The sequence below is a fragment of the Dryas octopetala genome, chromosome 4 (genome assembly GCF_963921425.1).
Source record: "Dryas octopetala chromosome 4, drDryOcto1.1, whole genome shotgun sequence".
In the NCBI taxonomy this organism is placed as follows: domain Eukaryota; kingdom Viridiplantae; phylum Streptophyta; class Magnoliopsida; order Rosales; family Rosaceae; genus Dryas; species Dryas octopetala.
In genome coordinates this window covers 10433116-10458740 of record NC_141369.1, presented here as the reverse complement: position 1 = coordinate 10458740, position 25625 = coordinate 10433116, and the positions used below count along the sequence as shown (strand labels likewise).

The 25625-nt window shown below is 35.4% G+C and overlaps 3 protein-coding genes across 3 annotated transcripts; 2 read left to right on the top strand and 1 right to left on the bottom strand.

The window, feature by feature from the left end:
- Positions 1 to 851: 851 nt before the first annotated feature.
- On the top strand, positions 852 to 3080 carry RPC14 (RNApolymerase 14 kDa subunit). Its single transcript, XM_086239998.1, has 4 exons — positions 852 to 997; positions 1438 to 1551; positions 1827 to 1903; positions 2845 to 3080. Exons 2-4 carry the CDS (start codon positions 1451 to 1453, stop codon positions 2988 to 2990), a joined length of 324 nt encoding a protein of 107 aa, XP_086096124.1. The 5' UTR covers positions 852 to 997; positions 1438 to 1450; the 3' UTR covers positions 2991 to 3080.
- Positions 3081 to 4083: 1003 nt separating this feature from the next.
- On the top strand, positions 4084 to 9178 carry LOC147286702 (uncharacterized). Its single transcript, XM_086239997.1, has 2 exons — positions 4084 to 6876; positions 8839 to 9178. The coding sequence occupies exon 1, from the start codon at positions 4397 to 4399 to the stop codon at positions 6866 to 6868; it is 2472 nt and encodes an 823-aa protein (XP_086096123.1). The 5' UTR covers positions 4084 to 4396; the 3' UTR covers positions 6869 to 6876; positions 8839 to 9178.
- A 2679-nt stretch (positions 9179 to 11857) lies between these two features.
- LOC147286701 (basic leucine zipper 34-like) lies at positions 11858 to 14905 on the bottom strand. Its single transcript, XM_086240170.1, has 4 exons — positions 14052 to 14905; positions 13687 to 13777; positions 13339 to 13465; positions 11858 to 12234 (listed from the first exon to the last, which is right to left on the bottom strand). The coding sequence occupies exons 1-4, from the start codon at positions 14627 to 14629 to the stop codon at positions 12053 to 12055; spliced, it is 978 nt and encodes a 325-aa protein (XP_086096296.1). The 5' UTR covers positions 14630 to 14905; the 3' UTR covers positions 11858 to 12052.
- Between the last annotated feature and the right edge of the window lie 10720 nt (positions 14906 to 25625).

Below are 25625 nucleotides of genomic sequence, written 5' to 3'. Positions count from 1 at the left end.
GACTAAAATTCCCAATTGCCACTCTTTTTATAGCAACCAATCATTGGTGGACTTTGCTCACATTTCTTGTAGTGTCTATTTGACATAATGAAATTTTAATGGAAAATGTTAGAAGGTACAAATATAATATATTGTCTTTTATTAACTATATATAAAATCTAGATTCACACAATATAAATGAATTAAAAAGAATAAAATTTATATGTCAAATTAACACAATTACTAGATGACAAGAAAGATATAATTTTTAGGGAATATATTTTGTGCACACAAGATTTATCTTTAAAAACACAAATGTATCTATAGGTATACTTAATAAAAAAAAGATAATAAATTGAGTTAAATTATTTTTATGCTTAACTACAAAATCTATTTATAACTATAAGGTGTATTTCAAATTGATCATACAAAAAATATTTCAGATTCATATTTTTAACTAATGGAACCCTACAAAATAGCATGTACATCTATTAAAAAAAATGGTTAAATACCATGATAGACAACACTGGCGTGACTTTTTTAATAATCTGGACACAAAATTTACCACTCAATGAGACAAGTGTTACAATTTGAGTGTCATTGTAACCATATATTATTATGTCAACTAGTGCAACCATCACACTATTAAATCAAGGCATGAAAGTCCATTAACACTTCTTTTGTTTTTTGTTTATTTCTTATAAAATTGACACTTTTCTTTTGTTGATTAGTATGTTAAACTCTTTTTTTGAGAGAATAATAAATTCCATACAAACTTGCACACCCAATTAAACCCTATCGATCCCTACTTTGCTAAAAAAAAAAATCTTAACCCTTTCTTAGCAAAAATAGATAAATAATAATAAACCCTATCTCGAGTTCTGTCTCGCTCTTTTCTTCAGCTCCGTCGACAAACAGCATCAGCTACTTCCCATTTTGCCTCCACTCTCCACTCTCTGAAAAACCCTCTCATCATCTCTTCCACACTTTTCACACTCAGCCGCTGCTGCACCTCTCGGTGAGATTCTCTTATCTTCTTTTTTCGTTTGATTTTTGTAATCCTAATTGATTTGGGCATTTTTTTATTTGGGTTTTGCATACAGTGAAAATAAGTTTACAAACAAAATAGTTCTATGCTACAGATTAATTATTTATTATGATTAATAATTTCTGAATTACTTGTTTTACTTTCTATCAATTTGTTCACATTTGATAATTTCTATTTTCCAGACGATGTACAATAAAATTGCTTTAAAAAGAAAAAAAAAAAAAAAAAAAGAAACTTGCATCTACCCCTTGCAGGATTTTGATATTTATTTAGAAGCAAAAATTTAGTAAGAAAACAAGGTTGGGGAGAGTTTAATGCATAAGTAGGATTCACAGTTCTCATTGAGAATTTATTGTTAGATAGTGTAATTCGATTCGATTTCTTTGGTGTTGTTTTTTTTTGGTTGACAGGGTTTGAAAAGAAATGGAACATGGGTCCTTATCTGATCCCACCCAATCCACATTCTCTTTGGTTGATGAGGATCATACATTAGCAAATGCCGTCAGATTCACTTTGAATCAGGAGTAAGCAATTTCTAATTATTTCATAATTTTTTTTCTTTTTATAAATGTATGACTTTGGCTATTTATCAATAATATGTTTCTACTATATGGATAGTGAATCCTTATTGAATTTTCTGTGGTGAAAATGTTACATTTTACTATCTTTGGTATTATAAGATGGGATTTAATTTAAGTGCTTGGAAAATAACACAATATAATAACAAGTAGTAGTAGTGTTCGTAATAATAGTATATGTTTTAATGATATTCTAAACAAGTTGTAATGTTGTGTTGCAGTCCAAGGACGAAATTTTGTGGGTACAGCATTCCTCATCCATCGGATAACCGAGTTAATATTAGAATCCAGACAACAGGTCATATATATGTGCCTTTCCTTGAGCATTATATATGGATTATTATAATGATTTTGCTCTATCAACTATGCTTCTGATAATTACAGCGTTGTGGTTTTTTTATTTTTTTATTTCTAAGGTAGATATCTGATAGCAATGGCTGTATGCAGCTCGTATATGCTTACATTGTCAGTAGTGACAACAATAACAAAATACTCCAGTTGGATGTTTGATACTTTTGCCTAATTGTATGAGTGAATTGGAGTTAAGTTTGAGTCTGAACCAATTAATTGATTGGAGCAACTTTAGATGCCTATAGAAACAGCTGCTGAATCAGTATACTAGAGAGATATGGGCTATTTTCTTCTAATAGAATTTATACTTGGAACATATATATGAAGCAACCTAAGCAATTTCTTCTATTATTATCATCTCATATATAATTGAATGGGGGGATTTGTGGGTCTATTGGTTAAGAGCATTTACCTATACACTCAAGGTCTTGAGTTCGAATCCCTCCGTATATAATTGATTTGGCAGTAGTGCTACATATACCACATTTTTATACCATAATTTCATACCATCTTATGTAGCAACTTACATGGCATTCATACATTGGATACTAAAAAATAAAAATAAAAACCCAAAAAAGAAAAGAAAAACTTTGTCCAATAGAGTAATGACACGTCAGATGGTATAAAAATGTGGTATAAGAATGTGGTAAGTATAGCATTATTCATTGATTTGGACCCATTGAATGTTCTAAATTGTAAGCAATGCATCAAAAGAGTCCTACCACCTAAAGTATGTTTGTGCCATTGTCTCTTGAGGCGAAGTAATGTAATTCAAAATTGCGTCCTCATTGTCCGATGTTCCTTGACATGTTGTGAGGAATTACAGTTCTGAAATCAGTCTTGAAGTTTCTAATGCATCTAACCCTGTTATTTCATGAAATCTTACAGGTGATGCAGCAAAAGATGTATTCACTGATGCATGCCATGATCTCATGGTGGTGGGCCGGCATGTGAGGAACACTTTTGACAAGGCTGTTGTTGATTTTCAAATGAGCAAATCTGTGAATGGCATGGATATTGAATCAAACAGTTAAACTGGTTGTCCCTCTCCCCATGATATGCTAGTTTTGATTATAAATGTAGTTCACAGTGGATGCATATAATGAACTTACAAGTTTGACTTAGTTTGATTGTTGTGGTTATAACAAATTTACTTGGTTGTTTGTTAATTTGTTCTCCCTAAACAAAGATCTTACAAGATCCTTAAGACTTGGATGCAAATACAGTATCTTAGTCCGATGTAAAATATGTTTTGTCATGGGGTTCTGTTTCTCGATTCTGTCGCGAATCCTTATCAGAGGCCCTGCACAAATCCTGTTTTCTCAACTGGTCTAGCCATTTGGCCATACACGTGGCAGTTCAGTATTATGCCACGTGCGCAGGTCTTGTTTCAGGCACACCAATTACTATACCAGTTCATACCCATTGTTCATACCCACTTCATACCTGGACCCATTCATGTGCAAATTGGTCCACTCACATTTTTGTTTCATACCCAAATCCATATAAAAACCAATCACATTTTACACCCTTGAAACTTGTCGTGTTTTAACATGTTTGTGCTGTATTGTATTTGTGTCCTGCAAAAGTATTTAAAACCAAAACCTAACCTGCTAATTTATCTTGTTAACATTTATAAATCCAAACTCATTTTGTACATTTAGCGTGTTGTGTTGTGTTGAAAAGTATTATAAACTCAAACCCAACCAAGTAATTTATCATATCGACATATATATGTTCAAACACATTTGCAAATTTAGTGTGTCGAGTTGTGGTTATCGTTTTTTTTTAACCAATCAAAATAAATATAAAAAGTACATAAAACATTTTTTAGTACCATAAAAATTTAAATCCAACATATGACATAACAAAGGTCCAAAACATATTAAAAAATATATCAAAAATATAAATTGGAGCCTAGAAGAGTTTTTTAAACAAACAATAGGTATTCATAACATGCTACTAATGTGTTAAAACATGTTTTTGCGACTGGTCAATCCAATAATGGTCAATTTGAACACTAAAGTTTTCATGCATATTCGTATCATGTTATCATGTCGTATATGATAGCAGCAAAACCCAGCAGAAGGAGAGAGTGAAGTTCATAAGGTTGCTTTGAATTCTAGGAGCTGTTGGGACCTTGGAACTTTTTCTTGGGTTAGACGAGAGAGAGAATGACATTCGATTGCATTAAGGGTATCATAGTCTTTTCCAGTACAAAATAAGTGACTAATCCGCTGTCGTTTTGAGTTTTTCCGAATCCCCATAGAAGACAGAAGGGCAAAAGGGTCAAACTCGTCTTCCTTCCCTCAAGGGTTCGACCTCTTTTTTCTCGGTAGCATTTCTCTCACTCAGTCTTCTTCCCCTGTCTCTGTGTGTGAGCTTCGGAGGAAAAAAAAAGAAAAAAAAAAAAAAAATTCAAAATCACCAAGAATTCTCCATGACCGGTCCCATTGATCCCGATCCCCATCCCCATCCCCAAGCCCAGGACCAAACCTTTCCCACTGAAAACCCTGACGTGATCATGACTGAAGTTGAAGTTGAAGAAGTGCCGCAGCAAAACCCTAATTTTGAATCCCATTCCCAATCCAAAACCCTAACCCTAGAACCCCCTCAAGACCTAGATATCAAACAAAACCCTCTTCAATTGGAGTCGAACCAGAGCGACCCAGATGCCTTTTCCCTACGCTCTCCTCAGAGCAATACCATCTTAACCTTCTCTCGAAAGAAGCTTCTTGGAAGGCGAAAGAAGCAGGGTCCGAAGGGAAGACCTGGGGCTCGTGGAAGGAAGCAGGCCCAGAAGAAGCTTCAAACTCTCAGAAAAACCCTAAAACCCATTCCCTTCGTACCCGTTAAAAATCTGGACTTAGAGCGCCATGAAAAGCTGTTGAAGTGGCTCAACTTGTGGGACTTCGTTCACATTGAGTTCGATCGGAGTTTTCGGGTCGATCTTCTTGAACAATTGATTGCCAACTACAGCCCCCAAAATCGGTATAGCTGGGTCAATGATGTCCGGGTTATGGTCAACCGGGCCGACTTGGCACGCGCATTGAAGCTTCCGGTTAAGAAGAGTGAATTGCTGGATACCGCTGAGGAGCCTCCAGTGGCGTCCGAGGAATTGATAGCTTTCATTGAGGACTTTTTATCCAATTGGGTGCTTTTGCACGAGGATACGTGGATGATGCCAAGCGAGGTATTGAATTTGACTAAAGCAATCAAAGAGGGGCAATATACGAAGGTGGATTGGGCTGGTTTGATTTGGTTCATGGTAGAGACTGAGTTGTCTCAGGCGCCAACCTTGGGGAATTGTTACTATGCATCACATTTGCAGTATTTGATAAAATCGCAGCGAGAGGAGTTGTTTTTGGTGAAAGAACAAGATTGTAGCGTTCTGGTTGATGTGAAGGACGATGATGAAGAGGAAGAGGAAGAGGATGGCGATGGGGATGTGAAAATGGGTGGGGAGGGTGATTTTCAGGGACGTGCATTGGAGGAGCAGAACATTGAATTGTGTCTTGGGCAAGAAAATGTGGAGAAAGTTGACAATGGTCAAGAAAATGTGGAGAAACTTGATGATGGTCAAGACAATGTGGAGAAACTTGATGATGGCCAAGACAATGTGGAGAAAGTTGATGATGGCCAAGACAGTGTTGAGAAAGTTGATGATGGTCAAGACAATGTTGAGAAAGTTGATGATGGTCAAGACAATGTTGAGAAAGTTGATGATGGTCAAGACAATGTTGAGGAAGTTGGTGTTGTAAAGGAGCAAGTTGGGTTTGCAAATGTAATGGATTCTGAAGAATGCAAGGAGGAGGAGGAGCCTGGCAGATGGCTTTTGGATGGGAAGGACAATGCAAGCGAACCTTGTTTGCGGCGGTGTAATCTTGGTGAAATTAAGGATTTGGTGGGAGAAGGAGGAATGGAAGAAGGGCATGAAGAAGAAGAAGAAGAAGAAGAAGAAGACGAAGAAGAAGAAGAAGAAGAAGAGGAGGAGCAGGAGGAGCAGGAGGGAGGTTTTCACTTTTTGCCTAAGGGTATTCCTTTTGAGGGGTTGTCTTCAGGAAGCCTTATTCAAGATATGGAAGGGGTGCAACTCCCTCAGAGTATGCCACTACGTGATCATTTCTCTGCGGAATTTCATTCAAGGGATGATAGTCGATTGCTTCCTGGAAGTTCCTCTCTTTTTGGAAGTGGTCACAAGAGAGAGATTAGCCATGACAACGATAATTCTCATCATGCTCTGAATGGGAATGGTAATAAGCGGTTGAGGACCGATGACCCTTGGGATAGTAAGTTGCCAGGTGACTTTGAGATGTGTATGGAGCAAATTCAGCATTGGATGGGAAAAGCTAGAATGATGTATGTGACCAAAGAACATGCTTGTGAACAATCTGCAACGAACCAGCAGTTTTTACTGGATGAGTTGCAGCGAAGGGATGCCATGATTGATCACTTGCATAAGGTCAAGACTGATGAGCAGCAGAAGAGACAAATGGAGGTGTATAGGCTTGAGAGTGAGCTTCGTTTAATGGGAAATGTCTTGGATGGCTATAGGAAGGCTTTAAAGGAAACACATAAAGCATTTTCTGAATATAGAGCACAATGTCCACAGGCTGAGGAGCCACTCTACAGAGATGTTCCTGGGTCTGGGGGTCTTGTTTTGAGCACCATGGAACTGGAAAAGCAACGTCTAAAGCAAGAAGAAGAAGAGAGGATGAACCGTTTGGTGATTGAAAAAAAGATTAAGGACTTTGAAGCTGGGTGGATTAGCAAATTTGAAGCATATCCCAAGAGTGTTGAACTATTGAGTAACAGGTTGCTGGATGCCGAGAAGGAAGTGAAACTTTTTAATGAACGGCTTGCAAAACAGACGATTCCAAAAACACCAGAATCTGTTCCAAATGAATTATGAGATGCTTGGTAAGTCATATATTTGTGTTATCATCATTAAAGCAGATGCAACTTCTATTTGTAAGTTAGATGACGCATTTTTGTCCGCATTTTCTGATGCAGTCTCACTCCTTATAATCAGATATATGCGTTGATATCTTAAAGTAAAGCCGAGACCTTTTTTTCTTATTTATTTATAAATATTTCTTGATTATCATGGTGACTGTATTTTGGGAATTAATTTTCATATGATGATAACATTGCTCCTACTTCAACCCATTGCACTGATGCCTTCTCCAAACTACTTGTGTTGGATACAAAAACTGTTTCGAGATCAGATCAATGGGTGAAGATACAGGGGGTGGAGCAAGATGTTGTGGAGTGGCGAGAGAATTTATTTTCATGGAGAGAGATATCGCGTTCCAAAGCTCCTTAATGTAGCCTTCTTTATTTGGACGGTTCTGTTGAGAAATTGTCTCTAAATCACTTGATAACAGAGGGAAGATTTAAGTGAACTTGTGTCTGTAGGTCACTGGATGAGAGAGAGAGAGAGAGAGTTAAGAAGATTCTTTACTGCTTTGGCAGGCATAGACATTCAACAGAAGAGAAAGCTTTAGTTAATATGCATTTTTAGTTCTTGAATCAACCAAGTAGAAATAAAGGCTCAAGTAGTGGTGGTAGCCTTGGCCCTTGACCCATTGATGATTGATTCCCTATTTGGTATTGAACTTTCTTATACGATCATCTCCATCATATTATAACTTTGTTAGGATCTGTAGTGTGGCATCATTGTCATAATGGTTTGTTTATATTGTGTTGCCAATGTTGTTCTCTTAAAATTTACTGGTTTGCCTTGCTATCATGAAAATTTGTATGTGCTTGCACGTGTGTACACTGTACACATGCACTCATTGGCACTGATGCCTGAATCAAAGTTTCCAAGTAATTCTTTTATGGGCGCAAGAGAGAGATCCTGGTTGACGTCAAAGTAAAATCTTTCTTGTATTTGCCTGTTGGAATCAGAGCCGTCCCTGAGCAAGGGCACCAGGGGCGACCGCCCAGGGCCCAATTTCAAGGGGGGCCTAAATTTTTTTTTATTTTATATATATAGTATATATTATAATATTTAAAATAATAAAATATATATATATATATAAAATTACTCCCTGAGTGTGTTGTTATAAAAAAAAAAAACGTTAGTGTGTATATATAATTGCTGGTGGTTAGAAATTATAGTTTTTTTTAAGTGGGGTCTAAAGTTATTGACCCAAAGGTGCATAATCATTTCACATGCCTTGGGAAAAAAAAAAAAAAGAAGTTGAAAGTTGAAATGTTTTTTTTTTTTCTTAAACAAATACCTTACTCTCCCTCTCTCTCTCTCTCTCTCTCTCTCTGGCTTTCAGCTCGCCCAGACTAATCCAGTTTCCAGTCGCTCTCTTCCTCAATCCTCAATTAATTGATTCAATTAAATTGAAGACTTGAAGTTAATCCATTCGATTCTCAAGCCTTTAGCCTTTAGCCTTTAGCTCCCCTCTTCAATCTTCTCTCGAGTCTTAATCTCTTTCTTAGCCCTGTCTTCAGGCATTTTCATTAACTGTTTTGGTCTTTATCTTATTGTAATTGTGTTTTTTAGGTGGTGCATTTGATCACATAGTTGCTCAAAGTTTAATTTCTTTTTGTTCAAAGTTTGTATGTTCAAAGGCCCTATAACTTTAATTATTTCTTGTCCGAAGTTTTTTATTCAAAATTTGTATAAAGTGTGATATCATTTTATTATTTTCTTTTGAATTTTCAAGTAAAAATAAATGAAAAACATGTCTATAGAATTATATATATATATATATATTGTACAAAAGGTCCATTTCAGATTTTCGCCCCGGGCCTCTAAAATGTCAGGAATGGCACTGGTTGGAATTGTAACAAGATTTTGAGGAAACTGTTGATTACTATTTCATTCATGAATCTTTGGTTAATTTTCAATCACTTTTGCAGGTGATTGTTTTTTTGTGCAGGTTAGAGAGCGCTCAATTCTTCTACAAACTTATGCAAACAACGTTTGGTGCATGTTGGGGCTGGATGGGGAGCCAATATGAGGAGGAAAGTTCAATGTTTGAAGTGTTAGTTAGCACTAACCTTTTACCTAACTGGTAGTAGGATTGATATTGAGCTCATACACCTAGCTTGTACTGTGTGCGTAAATATGTTTGGAGCTTTTGCATGTTAGGATATGCTTTAAAGTTATAATGAATGATAAACAAGCTGCTTAACTCACGTATTTGCTTAAGATTAGAAGAAGCAATTATATATGGTAATGAACCAGCAGATATCTGTAGTTTGAGTTGTGCAACCTTGTTCTCTTGCTAAAATATATATTTGAAGCCAATCAGTCATTGGCCATTATATCCATAGAAGGATCCCATTTTGCAGGGCCTGATTTTTAGTAATGGCCTTCAGCCTAAGCATGAAGCCATTGAAGCTGGTCTTTCTCGTCTGCTGGAATGCGTACTATTACTGATCATGTTTTGTGCCTTGTGAGAGTAGGATAATCCTTTTATTCTAGTTATTCCTTGTGTTGTTTTGTATCAGCCTTTAATGGTATCCTGCTGGACAGCCTGTCAAACCGTGTTGGGAAACAAGCTTTTGCACAAGGTTCCCACTATGAAAATGAGCCATTTTGTGTTGTGCAATACTTTTTAGGAACCATTTATTGATGAGAAGGGCTTAAAAGTTTGGGGGTAAAATTGTTTGTTACCATTTCATCTTCTGTTTTTGTTTTATATATTCGTGGGGTAATCCATAAATCCTCTGCAAGTCAGGGTGCTTCCTGATTTGGTGCCATTGCCGATTGATCCGAGGGGCTGTAACCCAGGCTTTCCTCGGACCAATCGATGAGGCAAAAACCGAGCAAGTGTCTATATGAGTATAGGTGAAGTTCTCCTGGTCCAAGTTTATAGACTCTTCTCAGCCCGACTTGGTATGAGACTTGTCCCGGAGCTGACTAAGATGGTAACATGGAGTGAGCGCATAATGCTAAAATCTCATTAGCTATTTGACTGACGAGAAATATTCGTAAACAAAAATGAACATGAGAATGAGATATCTTGTGGATGCGTTAATAGTTGTTAGTACTTAATTTAACCTTCTTCTTTTTTTTAAACCAGTGACTCCCTCCAATTAATGGCAGATCTTATATAAACATTTTATTTCTTTGTTTATGATCTTTTGTTGGATTGATAAGAAAATGGAGTTTTTTTTTTTTTTTTTTTTTTTTTTTGGGTCTGACAGAAAATGAAGGTATTACAACCAAGAAATAATTTTCCAACAAATCTGACATCAAAGTACCAAACAGTAACACCTTCCTGACAACCCTTTGCTTTCGTTCGTCCCAACACAACCCCACAACGCTTTGCCTTCCAACACTAAAGTTGAAGATCCAAAAGAAAAAATAAATAATTGATGGCAATGAGATATTGGAAGAATATCGCACACCCCAAATCAGCTAAAGCGAAGATAATCTTAATTCTTCTTTCCTTTCTATGAAAACCCCACTGATGCACATGTTATTTCCTGCAAACCAATCATTCATTATCTGAGTGGTCCCTTCTTTAAAGGTAAACACATCACGTGACTGCACAGGGTTAGCAGCAGAAGTCACCAAGAATGTGACTTGCTTCTTCCTAGTGACTACTGAGCTCTCCTTGGTCATGTCTTAAACCACTTTACCCAACATAACACACTAACGGGTCAGATTTATTTATTATGAAGTTGAAATATGAGTTATTCAATAACACAAATAAGACGTATAAATAAATCTATAAAAAATTAAAATTAAATATCAAATCTCAATAATTTTTTGGTATAGCATAAAAATCATATAATTTTTAATTGAACTATCAAATTTAAATGTAGTTTTTTATACTAGGTCACAAATATGTTGGCTATTTTAATTTGAGCCTTTTTCATTTGACATTTTTATCCTTTGGCCCACATATGATGAGTGTTAGTTAAAATTTATAAGGTTTGACAAAATTGCCTTTGAAACTTTTATATTATCCTAAAAATTTGCTAATATTGTCTCAACTTCACATTTAGTTGTGACTGTATGACACTCACAACTTCAAATTTAATTATGAGTGAACGACAGTCACATCTAAGTCGTGAGACAGTTACAGTTAAGTTGTGACTTAATTGAATTTTTTTTTAGAGAAATTATACTACAATATAGTATAAATAGAGGTCAAAACAATACTTTTACTCAAAATAATATATAGTATAGTGGTGTGAGTTGTCTCTTTCAATTTACCAAGATAGTCACAGTTAAGTTGTGACTGGATTGATTTTTTTTTTTTAATATAATATAGTATAAATGAATGTAATATTTGTGATGTAATATTATTTTTATTTTTTTTATTGTAGTGCCATGTGATGTAATATATGTAAATTCTAATACCTTTTAATTTATTAATTTGTTTGACTTTTCAATTAATACCTAATCTAAAATGCTATTTAATTTTGATACATAAACTAAAAAGTTATTGAAATTTAGTAGTTAAAATCAATGGACCTATAAATCTAATGGTTTATATATAATATTTCTTTAAGACGGATGCATCTATAATTTTTTTCTTTCGGCCATCATTGAGCGCTCGGCAACTTTTTTTTTATAACAGAGTTGCAACAAGTGTTTGTCGTTGTTTTTACTGTCTCGTTTTTTAGGGTATAGGGTACGAGTTCATTTCATAATCTCCTAAAATGTAGAATGAAATTTATAAAGGCTGCATGTTAGGTTTTAACTCAACACTAAAACCTGACATAAAATCGGCAAATCAATGCTGAATACTCAAGAAAGAAGCAAAAATGTACTACTGAGCGCTCGATGCCAAAAAAAAAAGGACGTCTTGCAAAGAAAATTAATGATATGTTATAAATGTTTGTATAACAAGATTTTCCTTTTCAACCTTAAGAAGTGTTTGATAATATGTTTTCAATTCCCACGAAATATAAGGCAAAATCCCAATCTCCTCAATCAAACATGTTGGTTGCATGCACTTCAATTAATAATTACTGGCTGCAATCATCAAAATGATGATTTAATTGTCAATAGACCCCACAAAAAATGAATATTTCAATTAATTTCTTTGAGAGCCACATGATGAGATTTCATTTAGGCCACTTAAAAACCATACTAGAGGAAACTAATTAAAAATCAGGAGGAAACATTGAGGAGCTGTTGATCTTTTTCATGAGCAGGAGCTGGTATGGTGTCTTGGGGTGCTGCAAGTGATGAGGTTGGTGGTTGTGAAATATTGTTCTCCATCTTCTTGAGGTTTTGTTGGTGATACACTTGCCTTAGTCTCTCTATCTCCCTCTTCAGTGCTTCTTGATGAGCTGCATTGATAATGTTTACAAACCAAAATATAAGGTTAATTAAAAACATTTCATTATACTTGTGATCGACAACCCACATTATTAAAATGTGCACATGGGCACTATACATGTAAACGCATGCCCATATGTAATCAGAGTTAGATTATTTTATCTATAATCACTTCTCTTCCCTCCTAAAGTTTTATATATAAAAAAAAAAAAATCATGCATTATCGCAGAACTCACCTGACATTCTTTAAAAAAATACAAAACTATATTAAAAAAAAAAAAAACTATTTGTACCACTTTTTTAGACCTTAAAAAACAGTAATGCTACACTTATCACATTTTTATACCACAATTTCATACCATCTTACATGGCATTTATACATTGGACACTACAAATTAAAAAATAAAGTCTAAAAAAGAAAAAGGAAATACCTTTTCAGTAAAGTAATGACACATCAGGTGGGATACAAATGTGAGAAAAAAAATGTGGGACAACTAGCATTACCTCTATCCAATATGTGCTCGATAATTATAGCTAGTCTCTCTAGCATTATTCTTATTTTCGTCTTAGACTGTGTTGCTATATATATATATATATATATATATATATATATATATACTGCACCAAGTAGAGTAGAGTAACTGCCACAGGATGCAATATCTTCTCCTTAATTTTCTTCCTACTCCTAGCATGCATGTGAAGGACTTTTCAAGGCTGCTTGTGCTGTGCATTGATTGTTGGTGGATCAAATGGGTCTCTTTATCCACTCTAATTAAAAAGAACAGATCTTTCCTATCTTCATGCTTTTGAGTACCAAATATAACCACCTTTTATGGGTTGCAGCTAGCTCTTAATTTTTCGCTAATATTGGTGAAGCTTCTATTAATTAGATCTTACACCAGTATAAAAAAGTTGGTAGGAGCTGAACTGATTGAAGGGCAATTACGTTCTTCTACCCAAACAAAATCATTGAATTAATTAGAAGCATTAATTTGTTCCATAAAATTTGATTTTTTTGACCCATATATATATGTGATCAAAATTGATCTTACATAACTTTTTGTTGATGATGTGAAGTAAAAAACAATAAAAATAATAAAAGGGAAATTAATTACCATCTTTGAAAATCTTGTCTTGAGCCAATGCTGCAATTCTTTGTTTGAGAGCACTGTTGTCAATATTTAGAAGCAAGCGTTGGTGGTCTAGAAACGCCACCCTCGGTGACAACACTGAAACTTCAGCCTTCAATATTATGCAAACAAAAAAAACAAAGTCAGTGAATTATACAAAAATTCTCTAAACGTTAATTTACACTAACGTCTAAAGTGTTATTTTTTCTTATCCGCACTAGTTAATTATACAATGAGTTTGCTAGCTAATAACTAAATATATTACCACAAATTGAAAAAGAAAAGAAAAAAGTCAACTCAGAATTAGTTTACATAATATTGATAACTACTTACTTGTAGAGAAGTAACACTGCGTTCCAGTTCTGATATGTATTGTAGCTTCCTCACCCGTGATCTTTGTGCAGATTGTCTGTTTGCCAAGATTCTAATATTGCCAAAACACAAACCACATGTAATCAATAATTAATTAACTCAATATATATAATTTCCACAAGAAGTACTGCATTTCTTGTAAGATTAAGATTATAATGGGTCATTCTTAAATTCTTAATTATTATTTGGTCTAGTAAATGATACACAATTTTCTTTTGTGGGAGCAGCTGATGAGTTGAGAGCTAATGGATTGTTGATTAATGAAAAAAAATTAAGAAGCAATTTAATGCATGAATACAAGTGTTAATTTTTGGCTGCATGATTACCTCTTAACCCTTTTAGGGTCAATTTTTCTGGTTGCATTATTATGGTGGGGTGCTGCTTGTGGCTCCAATTTGCAATGGCTTTCCACCTCCTCAGATTCATTCTTTAGCTGCTTCTGTTGATCATGATGAGGCTGTGCTGCTGCTTTCTCATCATCATTAATGCTGTTATGATCCGAAGGCGTTGACGGATTCGACGACGACCCGGTGGGGGCCATGGCGGCGGCGGCGTTGATTTCTTCGGTGGTGAACATGGACATGAATTGTTCATCATCAAACCTATCAAACTCATTGTTGGCCTCCGGCGCAACCGGCGGCGCCGCCGCAGACACCGTGGAGTTCCGGCATTCGTCCTGCATTGGTGACTCGAGGAATGCGATGGAGTCGCTGACGGATCGCCGGTGAGACCCCCGTCTTGCCGACGAGAAGTCGAGGAATTCGTCAACCCAGCAAGGGTTTTGGGAGGTGGTGGTGGCACTGCCATTTGGTGCAAAGCAGCTTCCCATTGAAGGCATCTTTTGGTGAGAAAAGTCAGGCCAATTGGGTGTCATGGTTGGAATTTTTGGAGGTAATTGTGCCATAATGCACAACCAAAAACAATATATGTTCAAGGCAAAGAAATTAAAAACCCAACAAGCAAAGCAATCAACCACACAAATTAAATTATAGCTTACAGCAATGCCTCTTTTCTCTCTACAAGAATCAAACTTGGAATGTGATCATCAAAATGATGAGTGAGAGAGACTTGACAGAAAGAAAGAAAGAAAGAAATCAAATTACAAGCCCCAAACAAAGGGTCTTATATATACATACACACCCAAAAACACCAGGGAATTTTGAAGGTTGGATCATGAATGATATAAGAGGAAATTACAGATTTAGTCCAGTTATTTTATACCTAGTTCAATTTTGGTCCACAATCTTTTTTAAGTTCTGTTTTGGTCCTCTAAATGTTCCACTTGTTCAGTAAAGGTCCATATTTGTTTTCTCAAATTTGGCATGCTTTTTATCCTATCAAATCTCACCCAAATTCAGCGAACATATACTTGTTTTAAAGCTATGTATTTCTTCTTTACAACCATATAAAAATCATTCAAATTGGAATTCTAAAACTCAAGATAATTGACCCCAAAGTAGGGTACCCGAAACTGCCAATTTTTCAAACTTCACCCAATCTCAATTCTTTTAGATTATAATACTCCAAATTTGTTTTTATGACTAAGAAATGATGAAATATAACTTATAGTTCAATTATAATTGAAGAAAACACAACCCAAAGGATTTAAAGTCACAAATCTGGACCTTTACTGAACAAATGAAACAATTAGTGGACCAAAACAGAACTTAAAAAAGATTATGGACCAAAATTGAACTAGGTATAAAATAAGTGGACCAAATCTGTAATTTCCTCATGATATAATGTTGAGGAAAGAAAGCCACAAGACAACATCATCATTATGGCCTTCTTTTTTGGCACTCTAAACAATCCTAATAAATAATTTACCAACAAAAAAAAAATCCCAATAAAATAAATATTTAGCAGTCTCTCTCTATGTTATGTATGTGTTTGTGCAGTGGGGTCACATGGAGAGGATTGGACAGCTGTCTCCAGCTGGGAGGAGGTTGGGACTCAACGGTATTACTGGAAAGTCGCTAGTACTAGTTTAATAAGTAGCGGACTCAGCCCCCACGTGCCCTTGTGACCGTCTCTTTAGTGGGGGAGCTTATAATAATAGTCCCATTATTTTTTGCATCCACCGGAACATTCCCATGTACCACCCCCACTGCATCTCAAACTTGCCACACTCAATCATCACCGTCCGATCAATGTTTTCATCATCCCCATTTTTAGCAAGCTTGTGCTTGGGACAAGAATCAATTCATGGTTAGGAATTTGTCACCAAAGGATTTAGATATAGATGATGAAGAATAATTCATCAAATTAAACTCAATTAGTACCCCTCGTCTATATATTCTATACTATTATTTTATCGGGCCATCTTTCGAGAAGAGTTTTTGTGGATGGTCATGTGAAAAAAGTTACATGACCTACTCACTTTTATTTCACCCACCTACTTTTTGTTTACCCACTTGTTTTTTTTTTTTTTTTTTTTAAATTACTAGAGTGCTACTAACTTATATAAGATTATTTATCTAGCTTTTTTAGTTACATTAAGAGAAAATCAAATGCTACACTTAAACTAATTTTAATTCATTATTTCATCTATCTTCACCACTTAAATTAACCTTAAGGGTAGTTCATCTAATTTTCTATTATCATAAAGATGATGAATAAGAATCTATTCTAGCTAGCAAATGCAGCTAAATTGGAGGATAATTAACTGAAATATCCTACATAGTGAAAATTGAGTTTCTAGTGATATTGGATGTATACCATGTAATTAACTGATCCTATTCCATACTACATCTTTTAGAGATGGAACTTATCTGACATTCACTTACACAGGTAAAGTTTCATCTCTATAAAAGATATGACTATTAGCTGTTGTAGTTGTTTTTTTGTTAAAAGTTTAGTCACTTCTAGACTAAATAATCATTGATGGTTAATATTAAAAATTGAACAAAAATTAAAAAATAAGGAGATTGACGTAGATCCATTAAAATCATATGGGCTGTGAAATCATGCATATTGTACATATATACAAGTTTGTTTTGGTGCAAGTAGTATGCACAGGAGGTGGACTCAGTAGTATATGTATAGTATTAAAAGGTTAAATTAGCAGTTGTATAAGATAATTGTAATATATACATAGTGGGGATCATTTGGGGGATTTGGGGCATGCATGAGAGGCTCGAAAGCAAGTGAGGGGAGACTGTAGAGAATCACGTCATACCCCCATGTGAATGGTTCGGACCCTCTAATCTCTAAGCTTTCTTTGCTTTGTCCCCAAACCATACCCATACCCACATGTAGGGGGTATATGCCCTCTCCCTCTCCTCTCTCCTCTCTAACTGTGTTTCGTGGTACCTTCCACCCACTTCAACTGGAATTTATGTTGTTTTTAATTAATAAAGATAGAAGAGTGTTTGGGAGGCACTAATCATGATTAGAGAGGTGTTTAAAATATAGACTTGCCGCCTTAATTATATATAACATGATATCAAGGAAGGAAGTGTACGTGCCTGCCAATGAAGCATCTTCACGGATGTACGTCATATATATGAGAATTGAATATGGCAGCTGGATGTAGTTCATTTGCTCGATCTCTTTATTTCTCTCTCTCTCTCTAGTCTCTCCCGCACATGCATGTACATGTATATATTATAAATTTTGAATAAAATGTATTATGTAATATGTAACAAAGTTTATTCATTATATATATATATATATATATATATATATATTACTTGAGGGAGCTTGTACTCCGATGATGAGAGTTGTTCTTTAAGTCCACATAGTTCAATGATCAGGGTCATTAATTTTTTGTACTATCCATATAAACATCATCATTGTAAAAATTAAATAGATCAAAGTTAAATGAGAGTAATTTCAATGTTTATTGGAAACATTATGTGTCCCTATTTATTTTGCCACAATTAAATGTCTTATTATTTTTTGATTTATCGAATTTACTCCTGTATTGCCATATAACATCCGGGTTTAGACCAAATCTTGACAACCTGAGTGCTCATGTGAGAATTTGTTTATATATATATATATATATATATACATACATATATAGAGTTTTTATTTAAAGCTAGTGGATATCTGCAACAAATCCGCAAAATGCTAAGCGATCGATAGCCATCACCGAGTGCTTGTCAGTATTCTGTTCTTCCGAACAATGAGCCCTTGGTTTGTGTGTCACACCTCCACAAGTGGTTCTACACTCTATGGAATAAAACCTGAGGAAATCTGATAAAAAGTGTTAAGTGGAAGCAACAACATCGATTGCTACTGAATCGATCACCAGTTTTTAAAAAAGGACGCCAAGGGCTTGTCACATGAAATATGTACAAAATAAATGCGATCATCCTTCTAGAGAATTTTTCTATATATATATTTTCTACTTGATAATTAAGTCATAAACCCAACATACTTATTACATTCTCTTAGATCCCAAAACAACGTTGTTTTAGAAATAAATATAAGATCAACACAAAAAATATATCAGCAATGATCCCTATTTCTTATCATGGAATTGAAACAACTCTACAACAATAATATTAGAGTCATAAAAATATTTCCCAATTGGTCGCCAAAATAATATTGTAACAAATAATATGATACCGTCAATTTGTGACGGTAGGTGTGAAAATAGTCAACGGAAAAAAATAGGAAATTTGGTGAAAATATGTTATGATTTAATAGAAAATGTCATGTAAGCCGGTGCCACATTGCTGTGTAGTGTGGGTGGCAAATTGTAATTTTTTTTTTGTTTAGGTGGTAATTGCACACACCCCTATAGTCTAGATGGTAAATTTGAAATTTTCTCTATAATTTGACGAAATCATCCTTTAATCTAATAGAAAAATTGATGGAATTGACGGTAGTCGTGACATTGCAAAGTTTGTATGACAATTAGTAAAAATTTTTTTTATGGTAAATGCACACAACTTCTATAGTCTGGGTGGTAAATTAATGTGCAAATTTCTCTATTTGATATTTGTTGTCATGTAGTTTTAATGTATTATTCATTGTATAAAATGATGCGGTGTATAGCATTTACTCTTAGGCCTCATTTGATGCATAAAATTGGATTTGATATGATAAGTGGCTAAATTCATGTGTATTCAAAGAAAAACATGGAGTGCATGTATCTTTTAACTTGAAGAAAGATGTATATTATTTACAAGCTTGGGGAAACTTCTTCTCACAATTCCAATCACTTTTGGGGGAATTGGAAGAGATAAGGTTTTCTTTATAATTAGTTTATTTTCTTCTCATCTTTTTACTTTAAGTTAAAAACTGCTTCTTTAAATATACATGAATTTAGTTATTATCTTATTTAATCTAATCCTATATATGTTTGACAAACGGCGTAGATGTATCATGACATGAATGAATGAATGGTGGCCATAACAAATCCATGTTGATCTCTGCGGAGTACGGAGAATATATAGTTCATGACCAGTCGTGCATGGGCGGTGGAACCACGGCATTTGTCTTTGTCATGAGTCATGACAGGATGCATGCCTGTAACCACATTTAGTACGAAAGGTATCTTCACAAAGGCTGATATCAACTAGTTAGATTCAATTTCGTTTTTCTTGTGCATGTACTAGAATTTAATCATTTTTTGCTGCTTCCAATTGAATGTTTGTGAATGTTTTTTCAGTACTAAGTGCTCTCAGATAATTAAAAATGATTATTTCTATAGTAGTTTTATAAAACTGTGCGTTTTTTTAGTTGCGCATGCACATAAATACTTTAAATGCTTGCTAGGTAGCACCTATGTATGTATGCTTCCTTAAAAACACGCTTCTAGATAAATATATAAGAACTTGAGTTTTTAATGAAATTTTTTTTATGCTTCTAACAAGAATATTACAAATAAGTGTTGGAATAATAATCAGAAATATGAATTTGATAACAGAAAATTTTAATAATAAATAATAATAAAATTACAAAGATGTATACAAAAACTTTAAGGAGGACTTAGACTTCGGTACATTTTATGAATCTTTTTTAGACTAAGACCGGAATGATTTATGGTTTTTAATCAAGTTCATTTATTTTTCTTCTCTACCCAAAATCCTGGAATTAAAACCTAACATGCAGTCTTTACAAAACCCGCTTTACACCTTAAGAGAGGAAATACCCTTCAAATCGGAGAAGGACTTTATTATGAATTAAAAAAAATTTCTTAGAAATTTTAAAACACCCTCGGTCTCCATCTAAAAACTATTTTTCTAAAGGATTTAAGCCTAATTATCTGAATCTTAAATTAAGTAGAAAGAAATACAGACACAAAGAAATATTAAGGACAATTTCACCCCTGCCCTTGTGCTTGCAGTTTCTTAGGCGTCCGTCCTTTCAAGATATAACAATCGATAATTCCAAGTTGAAGCACTGCAACTTTGAACTCTGGCGAACCAATTATATATTTGCACTCTCAAATGATAGAAAGAATAATAGAGAAAGGTCGAATCGGGAAAAATTGAATAATCCCAAAAGGAGAAAGATTGAGTTTATATAGAACCTAAAAGATGCTTACTAGTTACTAACAACATGACTATTGAAAATGAAATAGCATGGCGGTTGTTCTATGAAAGTTGTTACTCAAGTATCCAAACTACAGACTTATCAATTAGAAGAGATCGATACAACTAATTACTTCAATATGTGGCACCGCTTAGCAATATGAAAGTGGCTGCACTACTTGAAAAGAGACATCTAATATTGCACAGATGCAACTATATGTTAGTATTTGACCAAACTTGACTTGTTGCAATTCAAACGTAACTGCATCATTTTGATATTTCACTCATGATTTAGCTTGATCGACCCAATCATGATATTGAATGATGAGACCTTTTCTCAAAAAACGAATACGTTGGAATTAGTCGAAGGAATCCAACTAAACTGTCTTATAGGTGAGTTGTTTGACAGACTTTATGTGAGTTATATGTAAAGAATGACATACTACATCAGTATGTCATTTCATTGAGAAATTTTTTAAATAAACTTATTTAAAGATCGTTTTTGCATAAAATTAAGTAAATAAAAAACCATTTGACCATCTATTCATTTGTTCATCTATTTATTTGATATATATCTATTTGATTATCCTCACCTCTTATTTAAACATCCTTTTATATTCTCTAGCTCTAATCTCAATCGTTCTACCATATTAAAGCATGATCTAACGGTTATTCACATTTTAATATATTATTGCCATTTAAGTGGCATTATTTTATAAATAATGAAAGTTCTGCAAAATCTGTTTTCTTTCATTACAAAACCATATTCTTCTTCACTAAAACAAACAAAACAATCGGGAACAACTTGTGGGTCTACTCCAACCACCCCCTGAGAGATCGATGATAGATTATTAGATTCTCAGACAACAATTGATATATCACTACGTACGTTGGATCGAGTTGACAAGAAACATGATAATCCTCTTTTCCCTTGATTGGGATTGTAGCATGCATGATATAGATCAATGGTAGATTATTGGATCAATATATCCAAATTGGTAAACATCGACTAATAAATTAATTTTCAGCAATGATTTCAATATACAGCCCCCCAAGCCCTTACATCTGAACCCTTCTTTTCCCTTGCTCTTTAATCTATTGCTTAATGGGGTTTGTTAATTTTGTGGTGGCTTTTTAGTGAAATATACATCCATCCGATAATCATGGAATTGATCTGAGAATACAAATGGTAAAGAAAGAGATGGATGTTTAATTTCATCCAGCAATATTTTGTGCTTGTTGGTGCTGCACAACTCACTACAAGAAAAACATATTTGGGCGACGAACCTATATTCGTCGCCCAAAGCAATTTAGGGCGACGAACAAGAAAATTTGTCGCTCAATGTCATAAAGTTTTGGGCGACGAACGAGTTCGTCGCCCAAAGGAGGTTTGGGCGACGAATAACATGTTCCTCGCCCAAAGTGACTTTGGGCGACGAACTTATCTCGTCGCCTAAACATACGCAACAAACAATTAATTCAGAAATACATTGGGCGAGGAATATACATGTTCGTCGCCCAAAGACACTGTGTCTTTGGGCGAGGAAAACGTACATTTGTCGCCCAAACTTACTTTGGGTGACAAAATATTTCGTCGCCCAAACTCATTTTGGGCGAGGAATATACATTTCCTCGCCCAAAGGGTCTTTGGGTGACGAAATTATATTCCTCGCCCAAACATAGTTTGGGCGAGGAACTTGTTCGTCGCCCAAAGGGTCATCCTGTTCTGTAATAATGGTTTGGGCGAGGAACCTAACATTTCGTCGCCCAAAAGAGCTTTGGGCGACGAATGGTGAGGTTCCTCGCCCAAGATCACTTTGGGCGACGAAATTTGTAGTTCCTCGCCCAAAGTAAGAATACTTTTTTGTTTACAATTTTATATATGTAATAGCATACGATACGATTGTATTTCCAAAGATCATAACCATTCATTTTTTAATTCCCCACTCAAGGATCATCCATGCAAAAAATTAGCTCAATCGGAGATGTAGAAGTTAGGTAACGGTGGTTGAACTTATGAACGATTGTAAATTTTCTAATACGAATCGAAGTATGAGATGAATTCCGATTTAGCCGATTTTTTGCAGGGATGATCTTCTAGTATAAACGAATAGAATGAACGGTTCCGATCGTTGAAATCACATTGTAGTCTTCACAAATTGTTGAATCGCCAAAATTTCTACCCAAAAGTTAATATAATTATACTCTTCAAGTGTATTTGTATGTAGAAGATCACTTTTGTATTGTGTTTTTAACGATCCGAACCGATCATTCCTTAGTGGCTCACTCAAAGATCATCCATGCAAAAAATTAACTCAATCGGAGATGTAGAAGTTAGGTAACGGTGGTTGAACTTATGAACGATTGTAAATTTTCTAATACGAATCGAAGTATGAGATGAATTCCGATTTAGCCGATTTTTTGCAGGGATGATCTTCTAGTATAAACGAATAGAATGAACGGTTCCGATCGTTGAAATCACATTATAGTCTTCACAAATTGTTGAATCGCCAAAATTTCTACCAAAAAGTTAATATAATTATACTCTTCAAGTGTATTTGTATGTAGAAGATCACTTTTGTATTGTGTTTTTAACGATCTGAACCGATCATTCCTTAGTGGCTCACTCAAAGATCATCCATGCAAAAAATTAACTCAATTGGAGATATAGAAGTTAGGTTTAGCATTTAGGATGTATGAACGATCTTGATTCTTATAATAATAATCGAACGGGTAGATGAACTCCGATTGAGCCGATTTTTTCCAGGGTTGATCTTTGAGTATGAACATATATGAAGAATGGCTCTGATTGTGATAATCACGTTGTGGTCTTCACAATTATTGAAGATACAAGGTTTTAACGAAAGAGTTGATATAATTTTATTCTTCAAATGCAAAAACCACTGATTTATATGTAGAACCTTATATGTCGATTGTGTTTTTAACGATCTGAACCGTTCATTTATTAGTTTGTCACTCAAAGATCATTCCTCTAAAATATTAGGTCAATTGGAGATCTAGAAGTTTGGTATTGGAGCTCGAACGTATGAACGATCATGGTTCATAAAAAAATTCAACTTTGGGCGACGAAATGTAGCTTTAGGCGACGAACAGTGCGTCGCCCAAAGTCTGAAATTATGGCGGGATAAAACGGTGCCCTAAAGTCAACAACTTTGGGCGACGAACATAAATTCGTCGCCCAAAGTGACTTTAGGCGACGAATTAACACGTTCGTCGCCCAAAGTCACTTTGGGCGACGAATTCATGTTCGTCGCTTTAATATACTTGGGGCGACGACCATGAATTCGTCGCCCAAAGTCACTTTGGGCGACGAACGTGTTAATTCGTCGCCTAAAGTCACTTTGGGCGACGAATTTATGTTCGTCGCCCAAAGTCTTTAAATTTATACCCATTTTTGGGTTCATTTCAGTCAGCTCGATCACTCACTCATCCCTCACCCTAGCTCGCAGCGCCGTCCCTCACCCTCGCAGCTCCTTCCCTCAGCTCTCACTCCCTCCTCCTCCTCCTCCTCCTCCCTCCTCCTCCTCCCTCCGCCTCCTCCTCCTCGTCCCTCCTCCCCGAAACCCAAAACCGCCCCCCCCATCGGCATCCCACCCCCCGCGAAAACCCACCCCCCTACCGAAACCCACCCCCCCCATCGGAGACCCACCCGCCCCTCCCCTGAAAATCCACCCACCCCCGAAAATACCCACCCCCATCGGCATCCCACCCCCGAAAATACCCACCCCCATCGGCATCCCACCCCCGCGAATACCCACCCCCGCCGAAACCATCCCCCCCCCAGCCGAAACCACTCACCCAAAACCCCCCCCCCCCTCGAAGCCGAAAGCAGCTCAGCACGTACAGGTATTTGTTTTTTTTTTTTTTTTAATTTATGGTATTTTCTGTTTTTAATGGTATTTTCTGTTTTTTTATTGGTATTTTCTGTTTTTTATGGTATTTTCTGTTTTTTATGTTTTCTAATATTGTGGATTTTGTACTTGTTGTGGATTTTGCATAAATTGATTGTGAAATTTCTGATTTTAGTGGTAATTAGTTAATGTTGTGGGTTTTTTTAATTTAGTGGTTTGATTGTGAAATCTGAATTTAGATTGATGTTGGGCTCATATTTGACAATGATTTATTTTTTTGGTGAAGGAAGGATAGTGTTGCATTTGTTGTGAAGGATAATTGCATTTTTGGTGAGGTATGTGTTTAATCTATCTTTTAGTTAAGTTTTTGTATGATTTAGTATTTAATATTTCATATATAATTGTATTAAATTTTTGAATGAATTAGTTTGTATGTTAAAATTAATTATAAAATTCATTAATTAATTTGTATGTTTTTATATGCTAAAATTTAATAGTTTGTTTGTATGCTTATATGTATATTGTTAGATTAATTATAATTTAGTTTGTATGTTATATTTAGTTTAGTTGTAATTGCAAAATTTCCGATGACGTAGTCCAGCACTCCTCGAGTACTGGGTGAGGTCATGTGGCACGAAGCGCTTGTGCGAAGTTATCAATCGATAACTTTGTACATTTAACTAGTCGTGCGAAGTTATCAGTGGATAACTTTGTACACTAAATTTCAATCGATACCTTAGACCCGTTCGAGAGTCTATTGGAGCGCGCATGGGCGCTTGGCGTGACTGCGCTCCAATATGATTCTTGAATTGTCCAAATTACCCATGGACAGTTTGGGAGTGCACAATTATGTGTTGTGGTTAGCGGTTCATGTGATGTGGTTTTGATCTGAGAAAATTTCGGCAACATCTCTTTATGTGTTCTTCGAGTGCATACTAGATATTTGTTTTAAATATCTACGTCGTGCACTTGGAGAACCATAGGGAGATGCTGCCGAAATTTTCCCAGATCGAAACTACGTCGTGTGAGCCAACAACCACGACACATATGTGCATTCTCGAATGGGATAGGGCCCTTACCGGAGGCATAAGGAGACGAAGAATGGTGACGCATCGTTTTCTAATTGTCGTGTAATATGGAAACAGGCATCATGGACCGACAGTGGATACGTAATACGAATCGTGTTAGTGATGAATATTTGTATGGGATCGAGTCATTTATCCAAGTTGCACAGGAACATGTCAATGCTCAGAATAATATAAGGTGTCCGTGCCGGAATTGTAACAACTCTTTATGGAAGACAGTGCGTGAAGTCAGAATTCATTTGGTGAGATTTGGGATGTCACACAACTATACGACATGATATTATCATGGTGAACCGAGAGTTTATGCTTCGACGTCCTCGGAGACCTGAACAATTCTGCAGCCTACTGAATCACGAAGTCAGTCAGCATGATACAGAGAGCGATAATATGGATCAAGATGATGGGTTGCCCGAAGTCCAAAGAGAAGAGTTTGATAAGTACGAGAGATTGTTGAA